The sequence below is a fragment of the Tauraco erythrolophus genome, chromosome 14, assembly GCF_009769465.1.
Source record: "Tauraco erythrolophus isolate bTauEry1 chromosome 14, bTauEry1.pri, whole genome shotgun sequence".
Lineage (NCBI taxonomy): Eukaryota > Metazoa > Chordata > Aves > Musophagiformes > Musophagidae > Tauraco > Tauraco erythrolophus.
In genome coordinates, this window is record NC_141478.1 from 8674084 (window position 1) to 8699833 (window position 25750).

The 25750-nt window shown below is 49.9% G+C and overlaps 1 protein-coding gene across 6 annotated transcripts in view; it reads right to left on the reverse strand.

The window, feature by feature from the left end:
* The window catches only part of NTRK3 (neurotrophic receptor tyrosine kinase 3), a 209968-nt gene that overhangs the window by 169684 nt on the left and 14534 nt on the right, over positions 1 to 25750 (reverse strand). For all 6 annotated transcript variants that reach the window (XM_086619990.1, XM_086619989.1, XM_086619988.1 and 3 more), the window contains 2 exons: positions 7645 to 7719; positions 6262 to 6333 (listed from right to left, as the gene is read on the reverse strand). In XM_086619990.1, the coding sequence (XP_086476116.1) occupies positions 6262 to 6333; positions 7645 to 7673 (101 nt within the window). In that variant the 5' untranslated portion in view covers positions 7674 to 7719. The remainder of the gene's footprint in view (positions 1 to 6261; positions 6334 to 7644; positions 7720 to 25750) is intronic.

A 25750-nucleotide genomic window follows, 5' to 3' on the forward strand; every position in this document is an offset into this window, starting at 1 on the left:
AATAAGTCTCACAGCCACGCAATGCAGCTGGAAAGAACATATCAACATTTCAGAGGAAGGAAGGACAGACAAAGCAACAGCAAAATCCTGAGAGGTCAGGTACCAGAGTGACAGGCATAACACAAGAATCTGAGCAAGCAACAAATATTTGTGATAGCATTATTATAACTCATCTTACATTACAACAGCATCCCACAATTCAAGTTTCACTAGAAGCCATACAGGGTGTTACGCTGCAAATAGATCAAATACAAGTAGAGAAAAATGCCATTATTCCAGGTTTTCAGATGGTGAACCAAGGCAGGAGAAGCCTTGCCACCAGGTGCACAGTGCTTGAGTTGGAAACTTTCTTCCCCAGGTCCCACTAGAGAACATCAGGCACAAACTCAGCGCTCCACCTGCTATTACAATATAATAAACTTTCTCCACAGCTGAGCAAAGCAGACTGCAGTCAGGAATTAGTTACCAGCCCTCTGAATGCAGGTCAAATGATTTCAACCCAGCCTGAAGGAAAGCCACAGTCCTGCAAGGAACTGATCTCTCCTCTGGCCTTGTGCACAATGGCTGGTAAAAACACCAGACCTACCTCTGCTGCTGAAAAGAAAAGGAATAGCTGCAGTTAACTGCTTATCAGGCACCTGCGGTAATGACTGGGAATAAACATGCCATCAAATCACTGCTGCTGATTAGCATATCAGCGAGGACCTGTGCTACACTGGCATCCAGGGGACAAAGCAGATGGGAGCAGAACAGGAAAGTTTATGGAAGCAGAGGAGATGTTACTGCTGTTTATTTTAGTGACTGTGCTATAAGCATGCCCAGCATTTTATGGAAGAACTAGAGACACATGGGGGAAAATGTCTCCCTGAGTAAATCATAGCACAGAGTCTTGCTCATACCTAGAAGAAGCTAGAGCAGGAACATCCTTAGAGTATAACTGGGAATCAGAGAGTATCCAAGCTGCCTGCCTGATTAGGCACAGTAAAGGAACATTCACCTAATTGAAACTAAAGGCTATATAAGTCTTCCTCATACTTCTTGTTTTGCCCATCTTCATGGAGAAATTCAGTTCCTATTTAGTCCTTTGAAAAAAACACATTAAACTATCAAGGAGGTGGTTTAGGTAAATGCATTTTACTTCACCCTCTCAGTGAGCTAAGAGCTCACATGTCATTACTATGCCCCAGCTGATACACACAGACTTGTTAGGCTGCACTGACTTGACAGTATGGATGGGAAATCAAGAGCAATTAACACATGACAGTTTGGGTTAGGAGAAGACTGCCAGGATAGGTATGACAGCAGTGCAGTGATGAAAGGACAAAGCACAGAGAATTCATCAGGAAAGAGGAGGAAGGGTAATAGGACATGCAGAATCAAGTGGAGGGTTGCAGGCAGTCACAGGGCTTGAAGCTGGTTACAGAAGAAGAGCAAAAGAGAGAGTTCAACCCTGCTCCATATATATGAATGGCTCTTTCAGAGCAAGGCAACAGATCATCAACCACAAAGCAGGGGGAAATGACCCTTAAGCCATGACCGAGAGGGAGCAGTCCTATACTTGCAATAATTCAGTGTCTGATACTTTGTTTATTTCCTTATTTAGTGTAAGATCTCAATCAAGCTCCCAGACACACAGAGCAAAGAAGGTGAACCTTGCCAGCCTTGCAAGACGGTTGCCTGCAGCCCTTTGAAAGCACACGAGCCTCAGTTGCTGGAGGGCTTTGAGTGCTGTCCTGAAACAGCACTGACTAGGGTACACGGCGACTCATCCGCCTTGGGCTGCCTCAGCCACCTCAATTTTCAGGGGATGCAGCCCAGTTTCTTTCCTATCAAAGTTTAAAATCCTAACACGTCTCTAGGAACTCCCATGTCAAAGCTATAAAGCGCATCCAATACCAAGGGGTACCAGTTCACGTGACACTGCACAAGTGCCACAAACCCAGCCAGGACACCAGAGATAACCCCATCCTCATAAAACAATGCAACCTCCAGAGAAGATTCTGGGAGTCTCCAGATTAATCACAGCTTAGCTGTGCCTTTGAAAATAAGCCCACAGATCAAACCAGCTCAGTTTTTCACCAGGTAGAGCAGGTCCCTGCATACTCCTGCCAGCACCTTCCAGTTTCCCCCCAATCTTCATTTCTGGGACAGAAAAACTTGACAGGATGACACAGATAAAAATGCCTGCACAGCAGTAGGTGATCTGACCGCACCATACTCAAAAACCAGCTGCACTCGGCATCAAGCACTCCTGAAGTCCATTCTGGCTTTATTCAAGGTCTTCATCTTTAAAACCCTTAGATGAAGGCTGGAAGAAAAACCTTGATCCTCAGTCCCATCCTGGCTCTGGCAGGCAGCGCTGAGAGAGAACTCTTTGACAGGAGTTGTGTCTTGGCCAACCCACAAACCCATTTAGCGCATGTATAAACCTGCAGAAGACAGTTTAAGAAGAGCCTCTGAATGCAGACAGAAATGGCAATTATTAATTTTCTAAATAGAAATCTGACTACTTAAGCCTTATTTAAAAGTGTGCCTGTCTCTATAATTACACAGCCTTAATTTGTTTTCTTTACTACACAATAAATAAGGTGTGCACAATTACCCTCTCCACAAATACAAGGCAGAGCCTCCTGACTGGCTGGCTGAGTACGCAGCTGCCCAGGAAAATATTTAGAGGGAATCACAGTCTCTTAAGTACCTGCTTCCCAGTAAAGAGGGAATGCTAACACTAACTTCCACAAATCTTGGCTACAAGGGCTCAGCTTTCCACAGCCTAGACCTGCTGGTCCTCGCATCCAGTGCAAGGTGTTCTCCACAACCATTCCCATATTAGCCAAAGGGCTGTCAAAGCTGCACAGAAAAAGGACCAGAAACCCACCAATGTAACTTTACCCAGCAAGACGACCTTCAGCGAGGGCACAAAATGACACAGGATGATAATCCAGTTTAGATCAGACCCACATCCATCCCCATTCAACATCCAGCCAGTACCTGTTCTGGAAGGAATCAACTGCCTTGGCCCAATGGCCAGCAGAAGAGGTAGATCCACGCTGCAAATCCCAGTGTTATATTTTGGATTAATTGCCTCTGTAACAGTAATAGCTTTCACAGCACTGACGATCAGACAAGCCACGGACCCCTAACTGTCCTCATTCAAGGAGAGAGAAGAGAAATCCAAAGCTATGTCTAGATCCACACCTCTGGCCCCCAGTCACCTGCTACTCCTCCACTGATCAGGTGGCCTCAAGCCCCTTACACTTAAAGAGCTAATTTCAAGCCTTAAAGGACAGGCATGACCCTGCCAGGTTACACTTTGGAGCACTTTGAAGTGTACCACTCGAGCAGCTGAATGCTGAAAATCACCTTCATGGGTTCCTCACCTTTTATCCCTGACTCTGTGATGGGGAAGGGGCGAAAAAAAAAACAACACACAAACAAGCCAACCCTCATCCAGAACCGTTATCTTCAACAAACCCCCACAAACCTGAGCTCCTGCAATTAGAGTTGGAATAAGTGATCTGCTTGTGATTGCACAGCTGGGGTCTGAAGACAAGTGCATGCACCCAGGAAGGGCCAGAAATAGATGTTGCTCGAAGAAGGCAGAGCTATCTGGCCCATCCAAGAGGAAAAAAGGCACTGGGGAAAAAACTCACTTCAGCAGGAGGCTGAGATTTAACCCAGGATGGGGCGGGAGGAGGAAAACCAGCTTTTGAGTCCTCACAATTTGTACACAAGCTTCACGTGGAAAAACGCCTGCTGCTGCTCATACCCAGCTAGCAGCAGCCTGCAAAGGTTCAGCCCAGGGTCCCCAACATCCTGTGCCAGCCCTCCCTGGCAGTGAAACCTCTCTGTCATTTATTAGACACATTTGCCATCTTATTGACTCAACTCCACCTGCAACCATACAAACAGCCAGCAAAGGAGAAGGAAAACCAGGGTGGCAGCAATTACATGTAGCAGTAACTCAACAGTCCTTAAGCACATGGTCCCCAGTCCCAAACCCATCCAGCTCTAGCCAGCCCCACTGCAAGGGGATTGGGACAGTATCCCTCGCTCCTGTCAGCTACTGTACCTGCTTACAGCAGCCCAAGACTTACAGCAGAGTGACATTTTCATTAATCCTTTTATCCCTGGCTCCTACGTGCAGCGGCTGTAGAAAATGTCAGGCTCTCGGTGAGCCAAGCTCCACAGGAGGCAGCAGCTGTGGAGCAGCCAAGGAGGTACCCCAATGCACTGGCACAGTGCACAGATGGGACCCCAGGAAAACACCAGGTATCTGTCAGGCTGAAAAAAGCCTCAGGAGCCACCATGGTCCCCTCATCAGGGAGAGAAAGCCCCAGAAAAAGTAGCCTGGATGTGAGTGACTGGTGTCACCATCTCCAGGGAGCAGGACGGAGCCACCATCCCCGCAAGCACCAGATCTCCATCCCCAGGTACCCAGCGTTGACCATGGGAGACATCCACCTTGCAGACATCCACACTGCCAGGTCCCAGGAACAGCATCAAAACCCACTAACAAACACTAACCAAATAATACACTCACTTGCCTCGAGCTTCAAAAGGCAAGGAAAGAAAGATGTTAAGAATGTGATCAATCTTATATGGCCCAAGCAGTAAACAAACACATATTTCATCACCACATACCAACCTTAACTCTTAGCATGAGATGGATGTGGTGTTTTTTCCCTCTCAGAAGTAATCTCAAAAGACAAAAACAAACACTTTTGGAAGAAGCTGCAATTGCATGTGTACACATTAATGACACAACCTCAAAACAAGTATACATGGCCTTCTAAACTCCTGTGATATCCAAGCTAATTTCATCAGGAATCAAATATTATCATTTTATCTGCTAGATACATAAACAGCAACTGCACAATTGACAAACAATCCCCTCCCTCCTCAAAAAAAAAAAATCAGTTGGGAGAGGTATTCAGAGATAAGCTTCCCAGTGACAAATAACTACAGAAAACACAAAACAAAGGCTACAAAACAAAATAACACAGTTCAGAAATCAGGAAAATCCCAGTGGTCAGCACTAAGAAGGGTTTATGATAACAAGATAAGCACTTCTTTAAACTCAAAAAGGCTCCCTGCTTGTCCACAATGCCCTTAACTATTCATGCCCTTTGGTACTGCAGATCTCCTATTTAGCAAGTACTTTACCGTCACTTAGCAACTGTAACTGGTTTTCCAAAAAGAAGCTTTTGGGGTTTTTCAGTTCACATCATCTCCTAGCAGACATCAAAAGACAAATCTATCCTGCTCTGCGGGTCACATCTACCTCCCTCTGCCAGGAACATACCCATATAGATGGCCACATGCATCTGCAGACTCAAACGGATGGATGCTACAGCCGTTTTTCATGGCAGAAGCCACTAGCATTGGTTTCCAAAAAGCAGGAATACGCACACTCTCCATCCAGCCCATCAGTCCGTGCCCAAGGCCAGGGCCTCCCACCAGCCCCTTTTCACTTTTCATATCTATACTGGAGCTGAGAGGGGTTTGATCTCAGACAGTCACTTTAACAAGATATTTCAAGCCCACAGAGCGCCTTGCACGCTGGCCTGAAATTCAGCCTGTCCTTTGTTGCCTTGGGAAAAGTAAATACATATCCAGAAAAGAAATCAGTGCCCTTGGTCTCAAGGACACAGGAATTCCCTGGGCCACCCTACCTGCTGGTTACCCATGCCCCAGCAGCTGAGCACTTAATCAATGTCCCATGATAACAGGTCTCCAATCTCTTGGGCACAAAAATTTTCCTACCCCAGGCCTGCTGGAGATGTCAGTTTAAGAAGTCAATAATTAGGAGCAGAGCTGACAGCCCCACATCCCAGGATTTGTGCCGGAAAAGCTCTCTTTGGTTAAAAGCTAATGAGTGGGGCAGGCTCCGGCTGTGTGCTGGGGAGTGTGGCCACCCCCCAAACTCCGCAGAAAGGAAAACGTGCATGGGCCAACACAAGGCTGCTAATGGCACAAGGGGCCTTTAGAGCAGCCATCAAAGCCAGGGCAGTTACTAGAAACCAAAACCCATCAGCTGCCCAACAGGAGCTCACCCTATCCTGCATCACAGCCCACTGCACTCTCCTGTGCCTTCGCTTTTCCTTCTCCCACCCTTTACCACCTCTCCCCTCCCTTTCCCCATCAACATCCCCCTCCCCTCCCATTGCTTTTCCCAATGAGGAATTTGGGGATCCACTTTGGGGATCGTCTTTCCACAGGGAGCAGAGGGGAAAGGGGGCCGGAGCCGTGGGCACTCACATGTAGCGCAGATGAGGGTTCTTGGCAAAGGCGCGTGGCTGGATGTTTCGTAGTCCTGAGTTCCTGATTGTCCTGCAAAGAGATGCAGAAGGGCAGCGATGGAGCCGAGGGTGACGACTGCTCTAAAACCCCACACTCAGCACCTGAGGTGTACTGGGAGCCCTGGGGTGTCCCCGCCAGGAGGCACATCTCTCCCCAGACAGCCTCCATGAGTTACAAGCGAAGAGGAAATTGGACTTTTCAACTTCATGTGATACCACAACAGCACAGAGTGGCTGTTGGGCAAGTCTCTCCCCACACATCCCCCAAGGCTTGCTGGGGTGGCCCAGAGCATCTACTGCTCCTCTCTTCTCCCTCCATCTTCACAAGCAGCAATTCCTCACCCCACAGCAAGCCTATCCTCCAGCACCACCACCTCCCCTCCCTCAAACCCAAGAGAAAATCCCTGCTGATAAGGAAGGGTGAGTATTTTGCATAGGGAGTTACAGATATCGAAGGGGGAATCCTCATCCCATGCCCCTGTTTTGGAGCAGCTCTATCAGCACTATGACCAGGGGTTATTAATATCTGCTGCAGACAAAAGTATGCCCTGCTCCATTGCTGCTTCCTTACGTGAGATGAGAAGAGCAGCCGGCCTGTTTACAAGGTGGAGGGGTGTTAAAAAGTACAGCTTGCTGGGGCTTGGTTATCAAGTGCTCAGCAACATACACCTCTCCCCCAGCCTGCGAGCAAGCCGTACCTAAGGTAAAGTTCCCAGTGAAACACATCGGCAGAGTCTCCAATCAACCCTGAGCAACATCGTGCATCACATGCAAGCAGCGCCCAGGGCACATTCAGCTCCAGGAGGGGTAAATTAAGAGATTGAGTAGTATTGTCACTTGGCCAGGCTTCCCAAGCACCTGGCAAGTCCCTTCAATCTCGTGGACCTTAGTTTCCCCTCCTTGATGCACAAAGTCAACTTTTCCTGGTGCTCAGATGTGATTCCCTTATTGCACAGCACAACCATGATGGCAACTGTGCTAAATGACAACCAACAGCCCAGCAATGAAGCATAGGTGGAGACAGCTGGAATTTTGTATTGTGGGGCCCAAACGAGTCAGAACAACGTGCAAGCCCAGAACCAGAACAGTGAGGAAGAAAAGCAGTCAGGGCTGATGTGTGTTGACAGAGCTGTCAAGAGCTAGCGACATTCCAACAAAGACCAAAAAGCACTTCATCTCCATTTCGCAAAGTCTCGAAGCACAATAGAGCAGAGCCAGCAGCTTAAACAGGCTCCGAAGGTTGTGGGGTGGAGGCTGCGGATGGAGGGAAGCTGCAGCTCTTTGCTAGAAGGAAGGGGCTGCCCAGGGCTGTTCTCCTCCGTGACACGCAGGACATACTCACAGCCTCTGGAGTCCTGTGTACAGCTCCATGTCGACGGCATTCAGCGTCTGCAAGTTCTTCCAGTTCTCTATGTGTCTGTGGAGGAGAAGGAAAGGCTCAGCTGTGGCACCAGATAGTCACTTTTCCCGTGCAGGGGACAGCACACAGAGGGAGGGTGTCATACCTTACCACCCAGCCCTGTTCTGTTTCCCCAGCATTTTGGAAAAGCCAAATAACATGGCTTTACCCAGTTTCAAGCATGGAATGTGCAATCAAGCCATTGAACATGTTTCCCCAAGTCATTGCCCCTCTCTGCACCTCACTGCGCACGTCAGTGAAACAAAGACAAACAGAGACAGCTCACGCAAAAGGAGTGAAAGCAAATTAAACCTCTCAACAAAAACTTAGGGCCTAAATGGAAAAAAAAAGTCATATATTTATCCAGTCTCTTACTGAGGTGGACAAACAGGGTCCTAGTCTTTCCTGGTTGGAAGGGCTGCTGGCAGGAGAACACCAAACTTGGTTTGGAAACAGTGCCTTTATTATAAATTCCTCAGTCGCCCAGGGCGCTCTGGCAGGTATGTTATAGAGAACAAAAACAGAAATAGATCTGTCACCGCAGGATCATTGTGCAGTAAATATTAGAGCTGGGGGAAGGTGACAGACCGACAGCCCCAGAGAACAGGGTCCCCTGTTATCAGCAGCACAGGAGCGATGCTGGCAGCAGCGTGGCTGGCTAGCTGTGGCCACGGCCCTCTGCAAACAAGCTGCAACTCTGTGTGGTGGGGAAAGAGCTTGGTCCTCATCCCCCAGGCAGTCCTTGGCCAGTTCAGGCTTTCTCTCACACCGCACTAGGACACCATTCCACCAGAAAGCACAAACATTTTCAAGAGAGCCTTTTGTGGGGAGCGGGTGGAGGTGGTCCTCTCTCAAAGTGAACAGAGTGGGAAAAACATCTGGCTGGTCCTCTTCGACAATATGTAAAAAGCCCAACCTCGAGGTTTATGAACACATGCACCCCAGCTCACATCTGCCCTGATGCAATAGTTGGCTTTGGGCTCAGTCCTGGAGCGGGGAAACGTTTCCAAGTAATGCAGGGTTGGGATGATAATCCAACAATGAGAACCATTCCTTCTAGGCAAGAAGGTTGCTGGACCCCACGTGGTGATCCAGAGGGTAAGTGGAAGAGGGACCTTTGACCACTTCTAGAGCAGTCACAGGAGCTGTACATTCCTCCTCCAGCACTCGCTACACCTTGTGCTTGCACAAGAACAGATGAACTAGCATGACGGAAGTATATGGACCTATTTGAGCTATATCCCAAATACCATCCGGCTCAAGAAGGAAAAATACAAAGCCTGGACTAAATGTAAACGTATTTCTTTGCTCTTACCATGCAGATCCAAGAAAAGCAGAGACCTGCAAGAGTCACCCCTGCTTTCCACATGTTCCGTAATTGTCTGCATATCCCAAGGGGTTAGCATAAGGACACAGCATAAGCTCCCAACTGGCTACTGCGTGACAGTGTAAGTTATGGTTCATCCTCAATGACCTGCTCATCAGCTTGGATCGCCTGTGTCCCAGACAGAATGAGAAACAGGACATTATTACAGCCATTTCGTATTCCCTGCCAATGTCTAAGGCCCCTGCAAACACTTGCAGAACAAAACACAGACTGGGAGGCATCAGTCAAGAGATCTGATGGCTCGCTGAAACCCTTCCGAGATAGGGCAGGACTGTGAGTTCAGGTCCTGGGCCATAAGATTGTAGGACTGAGCAAGGCTAGAAACAGAAGTTGAAGACATTTCCCACCAGCAGCTCCTGCAACCTAAATGCAACCTCTCCTTCCTCCAAGAGAAAGAAAGAATATGGAAAGAAGCAGGAATGGGGTGGTGTAAGTTTACCACCAGGGCATGCTGGAGCTACAGCATCTAAGCAATGACCTTCGGGGAGAAATGGAGCAGCCCTGAGCCCGGAACTATGGAGCAACCACAGCTGGGAAGGAGGCGGCGGCCAGATTGACTCTTGTTTTATTGATTGTGTTTGCTAAAAAAAGTCAAGGTTGTTTTTGACCTGACACAAAGCCGTGTGGGCAGCAATCTAGGAGAGGTAGAAAAAGATTCAAGCTTGTTCCCAGTGACATGCACAGGCAGAACTTTTGACAACTCAGCACTGGGGTAACAAGGGTCTTTGGGGGGCTCAGCTATGAGGGGCTCCAAGAAATGACATTACACTAGACTGTAAATACAACTCCACAACTTGTGTTCCAACCTCCCAAACAAAGCCCATGAGCTTCCTGAGCCAGATATGCCTTGGTATGTTATTTAACAGACACACAACACCCATAAAGGGAGAGACAAGAGAAGCAACAGTGGGAATAAATACATACTCACACACTTACATATAGGATAATCCCCAACCCAGCAGCTGCTTTACACGGAGTGCAACACAGGGAAATAGCATCGTCTTGAATTAGGTGCACAGGTCAGCAAGGGACTTTGAGTCCTTGAAGCTACACAGACACTTCTCTTCTCAGGGACTCCCAGAAATGCTTCTTCCCCTTTTTTCTGATTTTTCAACCTAGCAGGAGTTGCACCCTAGCTCCTACAAGTAGAAAATCAGTCTTGCTTCACAGGCACCTCAAAGATACACCAGGAAAATCATTTCCTTTGGTTCCCTATTGCTTTAGAAAGAACAGTGTAACTTTGCACTGGCTGAGTTTGCCTGAATCCACTTTAAAAACAAAACAGAAAGGCATCTTACTCTGAAAGCTCGAGGAGTCAAGCTGTGATTGCAAAATTTGCAGTGGTTGCACAGGAAAGAAAACCAACCAACCAAAGATACTCCACCCATAAAACTTAAGTTCCTCTTCATGTCCTTCAGTATGTCAACTATCTCCTCTCCTTTTCCATCTAGGGTTTTGCTTGCCCCAGAAATCTTGTAATCTCACAATTGCTGCTGAAGACTGAGACCTTCCCTTGTCCTCTGCCTCAGTTCATTAACCTGGCAGAAGCACGGGTGCTGGGTTCACACCAAACACAGATGTGAACTCCCAGCCCTGCCCAGGTCTCTGCAATCAGGCTTTGAGGTATGAATTATAGTCAGTGGGTTACTCCTCCTTTCCTGAAAACGTATCTAAATATATATTCCTGTGTCATTCCTCAGATACTATACAATAAACTGTTCTTCTACAGGACACAGTAACTTCAAGACCAATGACATACTTCATGAACCCTGGAGTGCTCACCATGTACACATCCACCTAATCGAGGCCATATGAGATGCATCGCTACCACAGACTAGACTGATCACTTTTCATGAGGTGGGGGGGGGATTGTGGGGTAATGGAGGGAAGGGGGTGTTTGTTTAAATCCTCGCTTCGTTCTTATACTGCTTGTCTGGAAGGTCCGCTGGTCCACGTCTCCTTGCACTGCAGAGCTGCCATTATACCATGCCTTCTACAGACAGATCAAAGCCCATCTTAGGAGTAGCAAGGGCTTTGCCCTCCCAACTCATACTGAAATGCTGCACTAGAATCCCCCTGCTCTTCTCACTTCTTACCCAAATGTCCTCATAAGCATTTTACAGCCATTTTCTCTAGCGTCAAAACTGTCTTTGCTCAAGCAGCTCTCTTCCTTTCCTGGCATTTCCTCCTCCCTCTTTTACAAGCAAGAGCCAGACCAATCCAGCGATCGTTTATAAGTTACATGAGGCCAGCTCTTCTAAGGCAGCACGTTTGTACCAAGCAGTGAAGTGCAAGGCAAATTGTCTCAAGTGCCTTGAAGAGATACTAACTCAAGTCCCAGAAGCGATGCAGATATATTGCTCAGGCAGAGTCCTCGTAACGAGCTTATTTTGCTTCTGGTTTCAGACCCAGCACAACTGGCGCTCACACTTGGCGATCTATGAAAGAAGGACCACTGTGATAGACATTGTAATAGAAAAGGGCTCTCTATTTTCTTCATCAGCCTATTTAAGTCCTTCTTTCTTGAATAAGAGTGACCAAAACCACAGAGCAGTCTCCAGGAGGTCTCACTTCTATAACAGCATGAGCAACTTCTCAGTTACACTGGAAACATCATGATTTGCAGCTTGAGATCACACTGGCCTTTCTCAGAGCCTCATCAGTCTGGAGGCTTGTTTCTACCCCGTAATTGAGCATTGCACCAAGCGCTTCAATCCAGCAGGTCATTTCCAACTGACATGATTTCCTAGCTGGCAGCAGAAGCCTCGTTACACCCACATTTGCATCCATCCCACTTTGCATTCCAGACTCTCTTGGTTTTGTTACTGCAGCTCTTCCCCTTGGCCATCGTGTTCCCACAGCCCCAGCACCATGCCAGCAGTGAAGCCCATGAGCATGCTCCTGCCTTTTGTGCCAGCGTCCCCAACAAAAGCAGGAGCCAACATCAACCCCAAGGAACCTCAGTGGTTATCTCCTCTTTCAACACCTCCCACCACCACTTCTCCATTATTGAGCTCTTCACCTACAACATCTGGGCTATACTGGGTCTTCTCCAGAAAAACAAACCACTTATGATGTAATGCAGCATCATATTAACCTTTCACCACAAAGCCATCTGTTTGCTGAGGAAATCAGTTAGCTTTCCAAAGGAAGACACAGGATTAGCTCGCAAAAGCTGACTTTAGGAGGCCAGCCCTCCATCGTATCTTGGCCTCCACATACATACAGACACAGAGATCAACCATCTTGTTGGTGACCATATGGTAACCAAGTCACAGGGTTTAGGTTCCAGCTGGTCTCCAGAAGTTCCAGGACCTTGCTCTGCTTGATGGAAGGGGACTGGTAACCACCAACTCCATGGGAACAACAGTTCCGTTCGTTCCCAGAAGGACACCATGCAAGAAGGTGTTTGACGACACAGGCTGATGTTCTTGAGACCACACATCAAGCCTGCACAGCTCCATGTGCTTCCCTTCCAGCCCATGGGGAATGCAGCAAGGGGCAACTAGAATATCCCCTGGGATTTAAACACACCCAGACTCATCTCATCCCACATGCATGAGGCAAAGGTGAAAAACAGCCTCTTATACCAATTTGCCAAGTGATTAGCTTGAGGCTACTTAACATGTCTGGCCTTCCTTCACCCTCCTCATACAACAAGGATAATATTTATCTGATCTCTCAGCTTTTCAAGCGCTGCGGTCAATAGCTAAAAAAGGCACTCGATAAGAGCCAAGTATTGTATAGCATGAGTACATACACGCTACCCAAATCTGTATCTAGCCCAGACCAGAGAGGAGTGACTTTTCATCAGGTTGCCATCAGCTCCATTCACTGCCAAAGCAGATGACACGTTCCTGTTAGAGCCATGCTGTCCAAGTGCCACTGCTCATGTTTGGATGCTGGGCAGTGAATATATTGCATGCCAGCAAGCAGGCAGCACCCCGACACACACACAAGTTTATTTATATATATATATTTTATATATATATATATAATTGGAAAGGCAAGCAGAGCATTTGACTCCTCTCTCTTGTAGGGCAACAGGAAAATTGATTCGTCATCCAGGCATATTATACCTCACAATCCAGACAGAAGCATTAGCTTCCAATTACCTGATACGTTTAGCATTATAAACAAACCTCCTGGCACACCAGCTCCAGACCATGCAAATATGAATTTGATTGCTGGGGGCGGATAAAGGGAAGATGTCTCTTAAAACCCTTGACTGGTAAGATCTGCTGCCTCCAAGCAGAGGTGCTGCAGATGTTGATGGGAAGCCCTGGAGGCTGGGAAACCCACAGCACTGGGGCAGGTCCCACACCCCAGCGCAAAGCACAGCCACAGTGGGCAATGCCGGCTCCTTTTATCCACCCCTCCCACCCCACGCAGGGCTGAGGAAGCCATAAAGGAATCAGCCATCTTTCACAGTATTATAAGGCACTTATCACATACATTTAATAACCAGAGGCACGAAGGACTTGATTCCTTCAATATGGAAGTTATAAAAGTGAATTGGTAACTGAGCATTAAAGGCAAGTGCAGCTGAATAAAGACTTATGAGGGCAATATTTTCCCCATTTAAAGCATGGGCTTCCCCTTCCCAAAAGCGCATGGAGAAGTCATCCAGCGGTGGATAACTTTGCATCGTTAAGGATAATTTGAGGTCAGCGGGAAAGGGGCGGGAAGAAAGCAAATCCAGCTTTGTAGAAACAATTATGAGCATAACCCCACAGTGTAATTGTGATTCGTCAAGGTAACGATCATAAAACACATCACTGCGACGCAGCTCCTGCTGCACTAGCAGATCTGCTCCTTTTGCTGAGGCCACATAGGGATACGCGGGTGCTGCAGAGGATGCGAGGGAGATGTACTTGGTCCCCATCCCATAGGCCCAACTGCATCCAACCTAATGATCCAAATCAGGCCCGTCCAGAAAGTCTGGGCAAAGGAAAAAGCTCCCAATCTCCCTAGCTGGGGAGGGAGCTAGCTCTCAGCCTTCCTGGAGAAACGCAGCCGCTACACACAAGCAGTTCACAGTGCAAAAGGCACTCTGAGGAGAGGACTCCCCTGCAGGACACCTTTCAGATGAGCTTCACTCTCACTCCAACAGCATCTGCCTGGCCCAGGCTGGCTAAGAGTGACTGCTAGGTGCAGAAAAGCTGCTCTAGATGTACTATCTACCGAGATCACCATATGAAGACACTACTGTGGAAGATACTCTGAGAAACAGCTTTAAGCTCTGCTGAACATGTCTTTTACAGGAACTGCAATTAAGAGATGCTGCCTGGCATCCACAAGGATGCATAGGAGTTGTACCTAGAGGAGAGAGGGACAGTGTCTGCGTTGAAAAAACAGCAGCACCAACATGACCGGGACCTCACCCTTCACTTTTGTCCCCAAGGACACAAGACACTAAGGGTGCACTGTGCCCTGTGTTTATGTGTTCATGCATTTCTCCTCTGCGATCTCCACAAGCCTCCAGCTCACCCCAGGACAGCCGCTACATCCCGCACCAGCTCTGGCTGGTGACGTATGGAGCAGAGAGCATCCCTTCCAGGGACAATGTGTCAGTGTTACTAGAGGACAGCAGGATGCCTGGACCCAGCATAGACAGATTGCTGCAGCACACAGGAAGCAGTATGTTCCTGTTATCGCACACTATATCCAAGGTTTTTCACTGCAGGAGGAGTTATGCCCAGTCACTTGCTCTCAGAAAGGAAGAAATAGGTGCAAGTGGGACAGCAGAGCTGAAGAAGTGCTGTGGGCAGCAGTGCAACTGCCATCACAACAAATACCCTCCTCAATATCCCATCACTATTACTCAGCTGGTGCTGGGAGAAACCAGCACTGGGGTTCTCAGCAAGAACTGAGGTGTCCAAAGTCAAAGAAATCTCATTTATCAGAGATGAGCAACAGCGCAAAAATTGAGAGGTCAGTCCAAGGGGAGAAAAAACAATTGCCGTGGGAGTTTTACACCAAGCACAAAGCTCAAGGTGAGGCAGCACCCTTTGCTTTACAGGGAGCAGGAGACCAAAAGAGCTCCCCTTTTTAGGCAGCTCCCCAGGCACCTGCCATGGCAAAGGCAAGGATGCTTTTATCCATAGGATTTCATACACAGCAAGAGCCAGCAGCATGCAACATTTTGTGGTCTTTAAAGATCAAACAGCATTTTATAGAAGCAGCAGCACCCCGGTCAAAATCGGCTTCAGTAACCATATTCTGCCTTATTAAACCCTCCCTGCAACTTCAAACTGGAGGTCAGATTCCCTCACACTCCCATTTCCGAACAGGTCCGGGGCTTTTCAGAAATTAAAATACATATATAAATTAATACAGGCAGACAGAGCTGCCGAGCCCTGCTCCAAAGGCAGCTGTGTTTCTCCCCCAGAGAGCACGGTGCCTACACACATTAGCAAGATAAGGAGATGTACTAAAGGTACAGGATCACTAGAGTTCAGCTTGGCAGAAACAACTCTTGGTCCAGAGTAGCACCAAAGAGCACGGGGTGGAAAGGAGCCCTCCCAAAAAAGGCACAGGGCCTCAGTGATGGGCACAACGGTGTCCTGATAGACCACATGAGCTCAGACAGGACCCAAAGGGGAGCGCTGCCAGCCACATGCACGCGGTGCACTTCATGCTGTGCTTGCAGACAGGAAAATGGATGGAGGAAGAAAAAGAGAAAATAAAGTCTCCCACGAACTGGCTGTTACTGTGATGTACGGCACCGGGAACAAGGAGGCAGGAGCAAGAGTCCAGCAAGAGCAGGCGCGAGAGGAGTCCAGCAAGAGCAGGCGCGAGAGGAGTCCAGCAAGAGCAGGCGCGAGAGGAGTCCAGCAAGAGCAGGCGCGAGAGGAGTCCAGCAAGAGCAGGCGCGAGAGGAGTCCAGCAAGAGCAGGCGCGAGAGCTGGGGAAGGGGCTGCACAAGCACTGCAGCAGGAGGGGGCTGCAGGCATGGATCCAGACCCACCGCCTTTCCCAGCCCTGCCCCACTGCTGCCCACCCACACAAACCCACCAGCATGCTTTCTAAAACCACAGCCTCCACAGGAGTCTAAATTCAGAAGCTTTTTACATCCACAGCAGCTTCATCTCAAGTCCTGTTTCTAATGTAGCTGCAATTTTTTGTGCAGATCCTCCCCACTGCTCCGGTGTCTGGATCCTGAAACCAGCACAGAAACCAGAGCTCAGAGCTGCAAACCACCGGTGCCAAAGAGTTCCTCTGCCTCTGTGCAGTCATGGCTGGTTAGCAGCCGAATCCAGGGCCCTCCCTCGGTCCCCCATCCCACTTTATCCTCCTCCGCTCCCCCACAGCTCCATCCGCCCCCATAGCTCGGCTCATCCCGTTTCCAGCTTTCCCACACAGCCTGAACACCAGGAAAGTTGCTGCCCAAGAGAGGGGAGGGCAAGAGTCAGTCTTTCTTGGACTCAGATCCCGCTCCCACGAAGCATTTGTTTTCCCAAACAGCTCCCAAGGAACCCGAACTTTGATCCTCCAGTGTTTTGGCTCCTCAGATGTTTACGAAGCTGGAAGAAGCGGGCAGCAATGCCCAGCTGGGCTGGCTGCAGGCCAGGCTCCCAGCCACGCTGCTCAGGACAGCCGTGGGCCGAGAGGCTCTGACCCACAAGGAGACTTGCCCTGGTCCCCCGTTACCTTCACAGCACACCACATCTGCCTGCCCATCCCACCGGCTGCTCTCCAGAAAGCCAAAGGACTGGACAAGCTCTCCTGGGGATTTATTTTGAGCCAACTGCCACGACTCCCCCAAGGTTTGTATCTGCATTGCTAATAAATCACAGCCAGCTCTGCCCACCCTCCACCACCCATGAGAAGGGTTTGGTCCCCTTCTACCCAGCCAGAAAAAAAAAACTCCTCCTTTTTTTCTCCCCCTCAAGCTTTTCCTACACACCTGTTTGCTCTTATTGCAGAGCTGTAAGAGCAGAAGCATCACTCGAGAGTGGAGGGATGCACGCATCAAGACAGTGGCTCGGAGCTCTGAGCTTCCCAGGATTAGCAGGTATTTTGTGGGAAGTCAGCTGGCTCTGAAAGGGAAAAGCTAACCAGCACGCCTATAAACATGACAGAGGCAGGAGGAGGCAGGGAAGGGAAGAAAGGAGAGCAGGAAGGGAACAGACACTTTAAAAGCTCCTCTCCCGATGCTCTACTTTGTTCATATAAACATGAAAAAAAAAAAAGCACCTTGCCAAAGTGTTGTAGGAGAAGGCACTCTGACAGCCAAGGATGCCGCTAACCAGGCTGTTGTGTTTGAGTCGATCCAGCTCCACAAACAGTGGACCTGGGGATGGTTTTCATCTTTCATCACAGCTCGGTCTGCTGTTCCTCTAGGTAAAGGCACAACCGAATTACGGAGAAGCCTCTGCTCTCCCAGCACCTCGACAGAGAGCAGCACTCACAGCCAGGGCTCGCCAGCACCCCAAAACCCCCACCCTTCCCTCCCCGTGGGCACCTTCCCCAGGGCTAAAGGTGGGGTGAACCCCTTGAGCTCATGTTATCCAAACGTGCCACTGTGAAGCAAATACATTTTGCTTTACACCCGGAGCAAGGCAGGAGCACACAACCTGCCTCACTGCCACTTGGCCAACACATGGCAACTCACCAGCCCAGCACTGACATCCCCACCCTTGGCTGTCAGGCTCTCCTCACATGACTCGAAGATGTTCTTCGTCACTGGGGTTTGGGGCTTTGCATGGAGGTTTAAGACCACAGTGGTGAGGAGCGATGACCTCCAGCCCCAGCCAGGCCGTGGCAGCCCACCTGCATCCTTCTCCATAGCCCAAGGCCACGTCCCGTCGTACGAGATGTGAGCACAGACATGATGAGCCTGATAACTCGGTGCTCCTGAAAATGAGCGTCCTATTTCCAAAGTATTTCCAAGAGGCTGGTGATACGCTGACAGGTATAAAAATCTCGCAGGAGCATTTGAGGGATCCAGAGGTCCTGCTCGGTTGTAATTGCAGAGAGGCATCAAGCAAGGAAGCCTGATGGTGTTTGTCCTTTCACAACTTGGGTTGAAGATGTATTTAACGGGACACATGTCTCTTTGGCGCTGTTCAGGATCACGGAGCAATTTCAAAGCCAGAAAGCAGATCATCAGACAAAGTCTTTCCAGGGAGATTTTTTTCTTTGTTGGATTTTTGGGGGCGGGGATTTTTTTTTTTTCCTCCAAAGAATCACTCAAACTTTGTTTCTGCTCCTGGGCAGCTGGAGAGCCAGGAGGGTCTCAGCACCAGCCCAACCTCAGAGCAAACTACATGAGCCCAGAGGCAAAGGGAAGCTCATTCTGCACAAAGAATATGGACATTGTCTGCCGTCGGCCCCGTGCAGCCCTCCAGGGAGCAGGCTGGCTCGCTCACAGTCTGCAGCAGCTGGGGCCCAAGAGCCTGCACCGTGTGCCAGACTGGGGCTTACCGGGGACAGCAGCTGGTGGGGGACAGCCATCCTGCACGCCGGCTCCTTCTCCCTCTGTGGATATCGCAATGGGACAAAGAGCTGCCTTCGTGCTCTCTGCTCCTTTGCAGCAGGAGGGCTGGGACCAGGGGTCACCAGCAATACACGGTTGGCATCAACCCATCAACATGCCCTCACGACAGCCTCCCCATGCCAGTCTCGCACCAAGCATGCAGGATGCCCACCAGCCCCCGAGCCACCTTTGGGCTCGCCAGGCAGCCAGCAGACCTGCCCAAAGGCCCACTGGCAGCCCCCTCAACCCCAAGCCACCATCAAACCACAGACATACCCCAAGAGCACTGGGTCGAGCCACTCTCCAATCTCTCCTGCTGCAACACCAAGGCTTGGATTCAGCCTCTGGGACAGCACACACAGGGTCACTGTGCAAGGCTTATACATGTCACCACGTTCCTAAAGCTTTCTGCACCAGAAGCATCATTTACAGCCCTTCTAGCTGTTTCTCTGGCACCCAGCAAGGGCAAGAGGCAGAGAAGAAGGAAGCAGGATGAAGCCAGAGGGGAGGGCAGAGCTCAGAGCCAAAGCAGCGCTGGGATGCTCAAGGACAGAAGCTGCAGCTCCCTCCCCCAGAGCCCTGCGGGAAAGCAGGGGCAGGTGAAAGGCATCCCCAACTCCCACCTGAGCTGACACAGACCCCAGCACCACTGGAATTGCCTCACCAGCACAGCGATGCCAACAGCTTGGGAAATCACCCTGTGCATCAGCAGTTGCAGCATCCTCCACGGCTCCAAGAGCCACAGCATTCATCACCTCCATGCAGCATGGTCTCCCAAGCTCCTGCCCCTTCCCCAGCCCCAAAACCCCAACACAGCTGCCCCATGAGGGCATCCCAGCTCTCTCGAGCAGCATGATACAACCACCAGCTCTGTTCTCCATATTTTAGATGGTGAGAGCATCAGGGCTGCCTGGCCACGAGGTCTGACACAAATACACCAAGCTCCTGGGCAAGAGGTAATACATGACCTCCTGAAGCCCCCACACACTGACCAACAGCTTCTGCCCGTGATGGATTTCAGCTGGGTTGTTTTTGGTTTCTCACATCTTTCCCCTATCTCCCCTTTGAAAAATCCTGTAGTTGCTATGGAAATAGTCTCATCAGTATGGGTGGAGTGTAGCAGTACCAGCCTAATCTCCCTGTGTCTCCCAGTTGACACCAGTGCCTGGGAACTGGCAGCACTGGAGGTTATCCCAAGCTGCACAGGGGATACCCTAAGCTTAAAGCAGCACTTGGCACTGATAGGTGAGCAAGACCCATCTGGGAACCAAGGGCAGGGACCTGCAATTCACCCAGGGATAAATCAGGAAAAAACAAATAGAGACATCCTCACACTAGCTATGGGATGGGAGGGTTATAAACAGCAAAACAGTGCAATCTGCCCCAGTGATGCCCTGGCCACAAGCAGGAAGTGGCCACAGACAAGGGTAGCACAGGAGCAGAGCTGAGCTTTGCCACCGGTTCGATGCACCCCTCTGCGGAGGTTTCTGCCCACCTCTCTGTACTCCCACCTCCCATGGGAAGTTAATAAGAAGGAGGGTGCGAACGGCAACCGTCGAGTGCTGTGAAGAGGGTTGGGGAGCAGAACAAGAATCATCCTCATCAAGCAAAGAAACCAGCACATTAGGCAATGCCATGTGCCCCAGTGGACCCACTCCACCCACTGGGTCACCCCCTCCCATCCGAGAGCCACGGCTGCAGACTGTTCAGATTTTACACCACGAGTGGATTCCTTGCTGAACACACTGGCAGGGTCTTTGCAGGCAAAGGATCATCCTTTGCCACTAGAGCTTGGAGCAAGGACCGCAGGCACCAGGGACTCGCTGAGTGGGAAATGCATCTTCTCCATGGGAGCGGACAGGAGGCCAGAAGTGCTCAGGGCACATGGAGGTGCTGCTGCCATGCTTGCAGAGGTAACACATCTGTCATTAACCCTGGATTTAGGGGTAAGTGCTAGGGACTCCCATCTCCAACGCCCCACCCAGCTGGGAAAGAGGACATGACACCATGTGAACAGCACAGAACCCATCCAGGGCATGCACATCGCCTCCTGCCCCCAGCCATGCTGAGTAGCTGTATTCAAGCTGCTGGTGTCCATCACCTTGTCACCAGCTGCAGCCCATGACAAATGGCAGCTGCCCAGCAATAATAGCAGGAGGCTCTACCAGCTGCAGGATGCAAATGCAGGTCCCTGCCACTACTGAGGGCTGTCTCCAGCCCTCAACATGACATCACTTCGCAAATGGTATTGTAATGCTGATGAATCCTGGTGCCACAGCAACAAGCTTCTGAGCTGTGTGATGGACAGTCACATCACCAAAGCCTTGGCAGGTCTCATTGTGGACCACCACACGTGAAACCCCTTTCACAGTATCATTGCATGCTTGGCAACGAGCAGGCTACAGATGTTGCCCTGAGTGTTTGTCCCCTGGAACGAGGATTTTCCTACAGTCAATGCTGATGCCACCACGCAGATCTTGCCAAGCTTCACCATCCACCCCCACCAGCCCTGCACAAAGCCACCAGGGCTATCACAACAGCGCGTGCCACCCTTTGCTCCCAGTCCTGCCTCCAAAGGGGGACGCACATGGGCAGCACCGCCATGGCACAGTGAGGAACTACAGCACGTCCCTTGGGCTGACACGTTACTGGTGCCAGGGTCAATCAGAGCACAGCACAGAGCATTGCCAGACCCTGCCAGTCCTTACAGCTGCACAACCCTAATTAAAGATTAAAACATAACAATTTGCATCATCAAACTGCAAGGGGCACATCTGCATCGGGAGCCATCCGCATCTTCAGTCATGCCAGATCCCAAATGCTTTCCCCAAGAGGATGCACATGAGAGAATGGGCTTGAGCTAGTACTGAGCCATCCAGGCTTGGTCAGAGATGCTGCTAACAGGAGCCTGTGCTCCTGCAATTGTCCTTTCCCATCTAGATTTAACAAGTTGAAAACCCAAAGCATAAAGCAGCAGCTGAAGTGTTTCCCACCCCCGCCGTTCTGTCCCGCGCCTGGAGAACACACAGTCTCTCTTGCTCCCTGCTGGCAGAAATGTCATTGCACCAGCCCAAAACATTTTGCTCCACAGTTTTGGGGAGCTGTTTATCAGAAGAAGTTGCAAGTGAAGCTGCCTGCAAACCAAAGGGACTCTGTAAAAGCAACAGAGAGACCTGAATCGTCCCCACTTGGACCAGGGACAGCAAAGCCAGGCTCGAGCCAGGGGAGCAGCCAGCCGACCGTGACACTGACACTGCCACCTCCATCTCAAAGCGCTACGCCAGCACATATCACCATCCCCCACGCAACATCTTCAAAGGCCTGGGTGACAGGCCATGCAGCACAAGCTCCCACAGTCCCTTTATCCCTTGTGACCAAAAAGTGACCTCAGTGATGGAGCAGGGACCATCCTACACCACACAAAACTAAAGCACAGACCGAGAAAACAACTTATCCCTCATCATACAGTAAACTTTTCAGAATGCTTTAAGACATAAACCTCCCAACATCCACCTTTTCACCACCTTTGCCCTAATCTGGGGGTCCCCATTGAACCCTCAGCAGCAGGGATGCTCTGGTGAGGTTGGGTCAGCCCTAAGGATGCTGCTAACAAGGTGGTACAGCAGCATTTTGGGGCTGGCTCCTGGGGAGGGCACCCAGGTGGCTGCACCCCGCAGCACCCCAAGATACCCAGCAGAGAGTCACCAGCTGTGCCCAGCGCCTGCATAGCAGCACAGCACCTCAAATAAAAACTCCCCACAGCCAACATCGCGAATAAGATTACAACAAATGTAAACTAATGATACAGCTGTCAAGACAGATTAGACTGCACAGTGTAAAAATTGCAGGGCTGTTAGTCACAACAATATAAGATTAATTTATCAATATAGCTTATGTGGCACTGGAGAGATAGCAAATTGAATAAGTGAATCTTTTCTACACCTTGCACGAGGAGGGAGCCTCAGACCCAATGGGCGCTCGAGTCTGGATGCTGGTGAGGATCCGCAGGCTGGGATCAACCTGACGGGGCTGGTTTGATACAGCCCAGGGGGGTCTGCGCCCTCATCCCAGGCTTAGGGGACAGGCACACATGCCACCCATGTGCATAGCTCTGCACCCACACACTCCAAAAGGTGCCCACCCTTCTGCAGTACCAGGCCCGAGGGGGATGCTGCTAAATGAAGACATCCAGAAGCTGCTGCAGGCAGGAACTTCTCAACTCCTTTCTACAAGATCCTCCAAACTCAGCGTTACAGGACTCGAGCCTCTTTGTGTCACCTCACCTCTAAGTTGTTCCAGTTACAGCATGTGCGTGTTTTGGCTCACAGAGCAACAGGAGGCAGCGATCCACAGTGCTAACACATGCAAAAATATGCACAGTCACCTCCACCCTTTGGGGGCTAAGCCCTGGCAGACACAGGCAAGCTCGCAGACCTGTGAACATCTCTCAAGGGTGCCCAAAATGCAAGAATCCAACTGGCAGGTCCTTGGGAGATGCTTCCCTACTCATCCCACATCTTCTGCCCAAAGATTGCAACATGCCTGGCAGGTCCGTATCATTTCAGATCTCTCATACATTGCCATCTGTGGGTTAAAAACGTGCAAGTAAATCAATAGCTGCAGCGATAACGAGCCCTGGTTTCGATCTGTGAAGGTGAGAGCACAGCGGCAGCCGCCGATACGAAGGAAGCGCCCGTTTCTATAAATATTGAAATCCGGTAATTATCATCATTAGAACTAGTTGTGATTTAGCTGTAGCTCAATCCCAACAAGTAAGAATGGCATTTATTTACCACAATTAGAATAGCTAAAAATACCTCCCAAATCTTCCCTGGTTCAGCCCCATCCCACCATCCGCACAGCAGGCTCTGCCTCGGGTAGGGAGCAATGCAAAGAGGGAACCACTTGAAGGACCATGGCAGGGATGAAGACACCTTGTGCTCTCCCAGGGAGATCAGGACACCAATACAAGACCACTCCATCTTCTAGGAGCCCTTCCCAGCTCTGCTTCAGGGCTTTTTCCCTAATTCTAGTTCAACCTGGCTAACTCCTGCCTCACCACACTGGCTTATGGGTGCAACGTAGCTGCACCCTACATGAAGCCATGTCCCCTCTAACGAGCCCATACTGAAAGTTTCCATACTGAAAGTTTCTTTACATTTCTATCAAAAGGCACAGATTTGCTTTAAAAAGCAAAGTTTACATTTTTGCAAAAGAAAGGCACAGCTTATCTAACCCATCCTGCTGGCAGTGGTGGGCAATGGTCCTGGTAGCATCCAACCGATCTGAAATAGCCATCACTGATGGACACACATTTCCTGACCTTGTGGGAATGTTACAGTTATGCCAAGAGCTCCACACACTCAGCATCTCTTCCAGGCCCCAAAGAAGTGCTGAAGGACTCCAAGACCTCAGTGTGCTGGACAGACAGACACCTTCATGGATGAGTTGGAAGACCTCATCCTTCCCGACCTCTACAGACAGGGCTCAACCCCTCGTATAAAATCCTGCAAGGGGCATCAAGCCATCCTGCTCTATCTCTGCAGGGTGACTGGGGGGACCACCACCTCTCGGTGAGCCTTCGAACAAGCAGGGACTCAGCCATCATTCCATGGGGACACGTTCACACTCCAACAGCCACCAGCATTTTCCCAGCCTTTTCCCTGATGATAAATAAATGCCTACAGGGTGCAGAGAGATATTGCAGGAGGCAGCACCTCAAGGCAGCTGCAGCCACTTCTTGGCTTTCCAACCAAGCCCATAACCCAGGAAAATCCCCATCCACTGCCCCAAATTGCCCAGGGCCACCTCCTTGTGCTTGCTCTAAGACACAAGATTTTCCCCAAGGAAACGTGCCCAGCTCCCCCGGTCAGGGATGTTCTTTCTGACAGTCACGGTGAATATTTTCCACCACTTATTCGATAATATCTGGAAAGGGCCGTGAAATGGGCAGCTTAGCGATTCGCCACTGCGCGGGGGCGAAGGCTGAGGTGCTCACTGCCAGGTTCCAACAACAGCCCAAATATTCATCCTGGCCCCACGGGCCACCACCTGCTCCTCCCCAAAATGCCTCCAGCCCTGGGACTTTCTCAGCCTCCAGCCTCCCCTCGAGGGTAACTTGACCCCTCTGATGGCTCCCCACCCCCCCCCCCCCACCCCCCCCCCCCCCCCGCCGTTTCTTGCCTCTGAACTCTCTCCAGTTTGTCAATATTCCTGTAATAAGGTGCCTCAAACAAGGCCACATTCCTGGGGTTTACTATTATGATTTTAGGGGTTTTCTGTCATTTTGATTTTTTTTTTTAATGAGAAAAGGCAGTTCACAGCTCTGCTCCCGCAGCTCCCCCCTCCCCAAACGCAGCCCATCGCTATTTGTTTAGGGCCCTAAGCCAGTTTTCAGTCCATTTGGCAGCATCATATCCAAGGCAAACTGAACTAATTTTAAGAGTAAGATTTGGCGAGACACTATATCAAATGCTTTGCTAAATCCAAATATATTAGGATTTCCACGTTCTGCTCAGCCACTAATTTTGCGATTCCATCAAAAAAAGAAAAAGCAATCAGGTTTGTCTGGCAAGATTTATTCTTTCTAAATCCCTGCTGTTATTGCTCATGCTTTCCTTATCCTCTAGTGCTTCACTTTCTTAATACTGTGGGACTGGAAGCGTTTGCTGGGAATTTATTTTTGCTATTTATACGGATTCTGAAAATCTGCCTCTGCTCTCCTCCGCTGCCTGCTGCTGGAGCATCCCTGTGCTGCCACCATACACATTTCCTCTGTCCTCCCAAAACCAGAGCACAGCGGTATCATCAGCTCAGTGCTAATACACAACTGGCCTCAGACACCAGATACAGAAGAAAAACTAATCCAAAAAAAAAAAAGGATGTTTGGCAGCAGAAGAAATGTCTAAAGGAAACATCCAGCTGGGTCAAGCCCAGGTCCGTCTCAGAACACCGCCAGCAGCGTAAGCAGTTAATATTAATGCCTGAATCATCCATCCCAGAGCACCACCTCATTTTTCTTGTAAGTCTTCTGGCAATCACTGTCCGGGTGATCAGGCAGAGCTGAGCCACAAATGACACCGGTCAGTGCCTTTCCAGAGGCCACATGCCATCCATGGCATCCATCAGGGTCAGCACATCTGTACACCAAACCCTGAACCCCTCGGGCAGTTGAGGAGCTC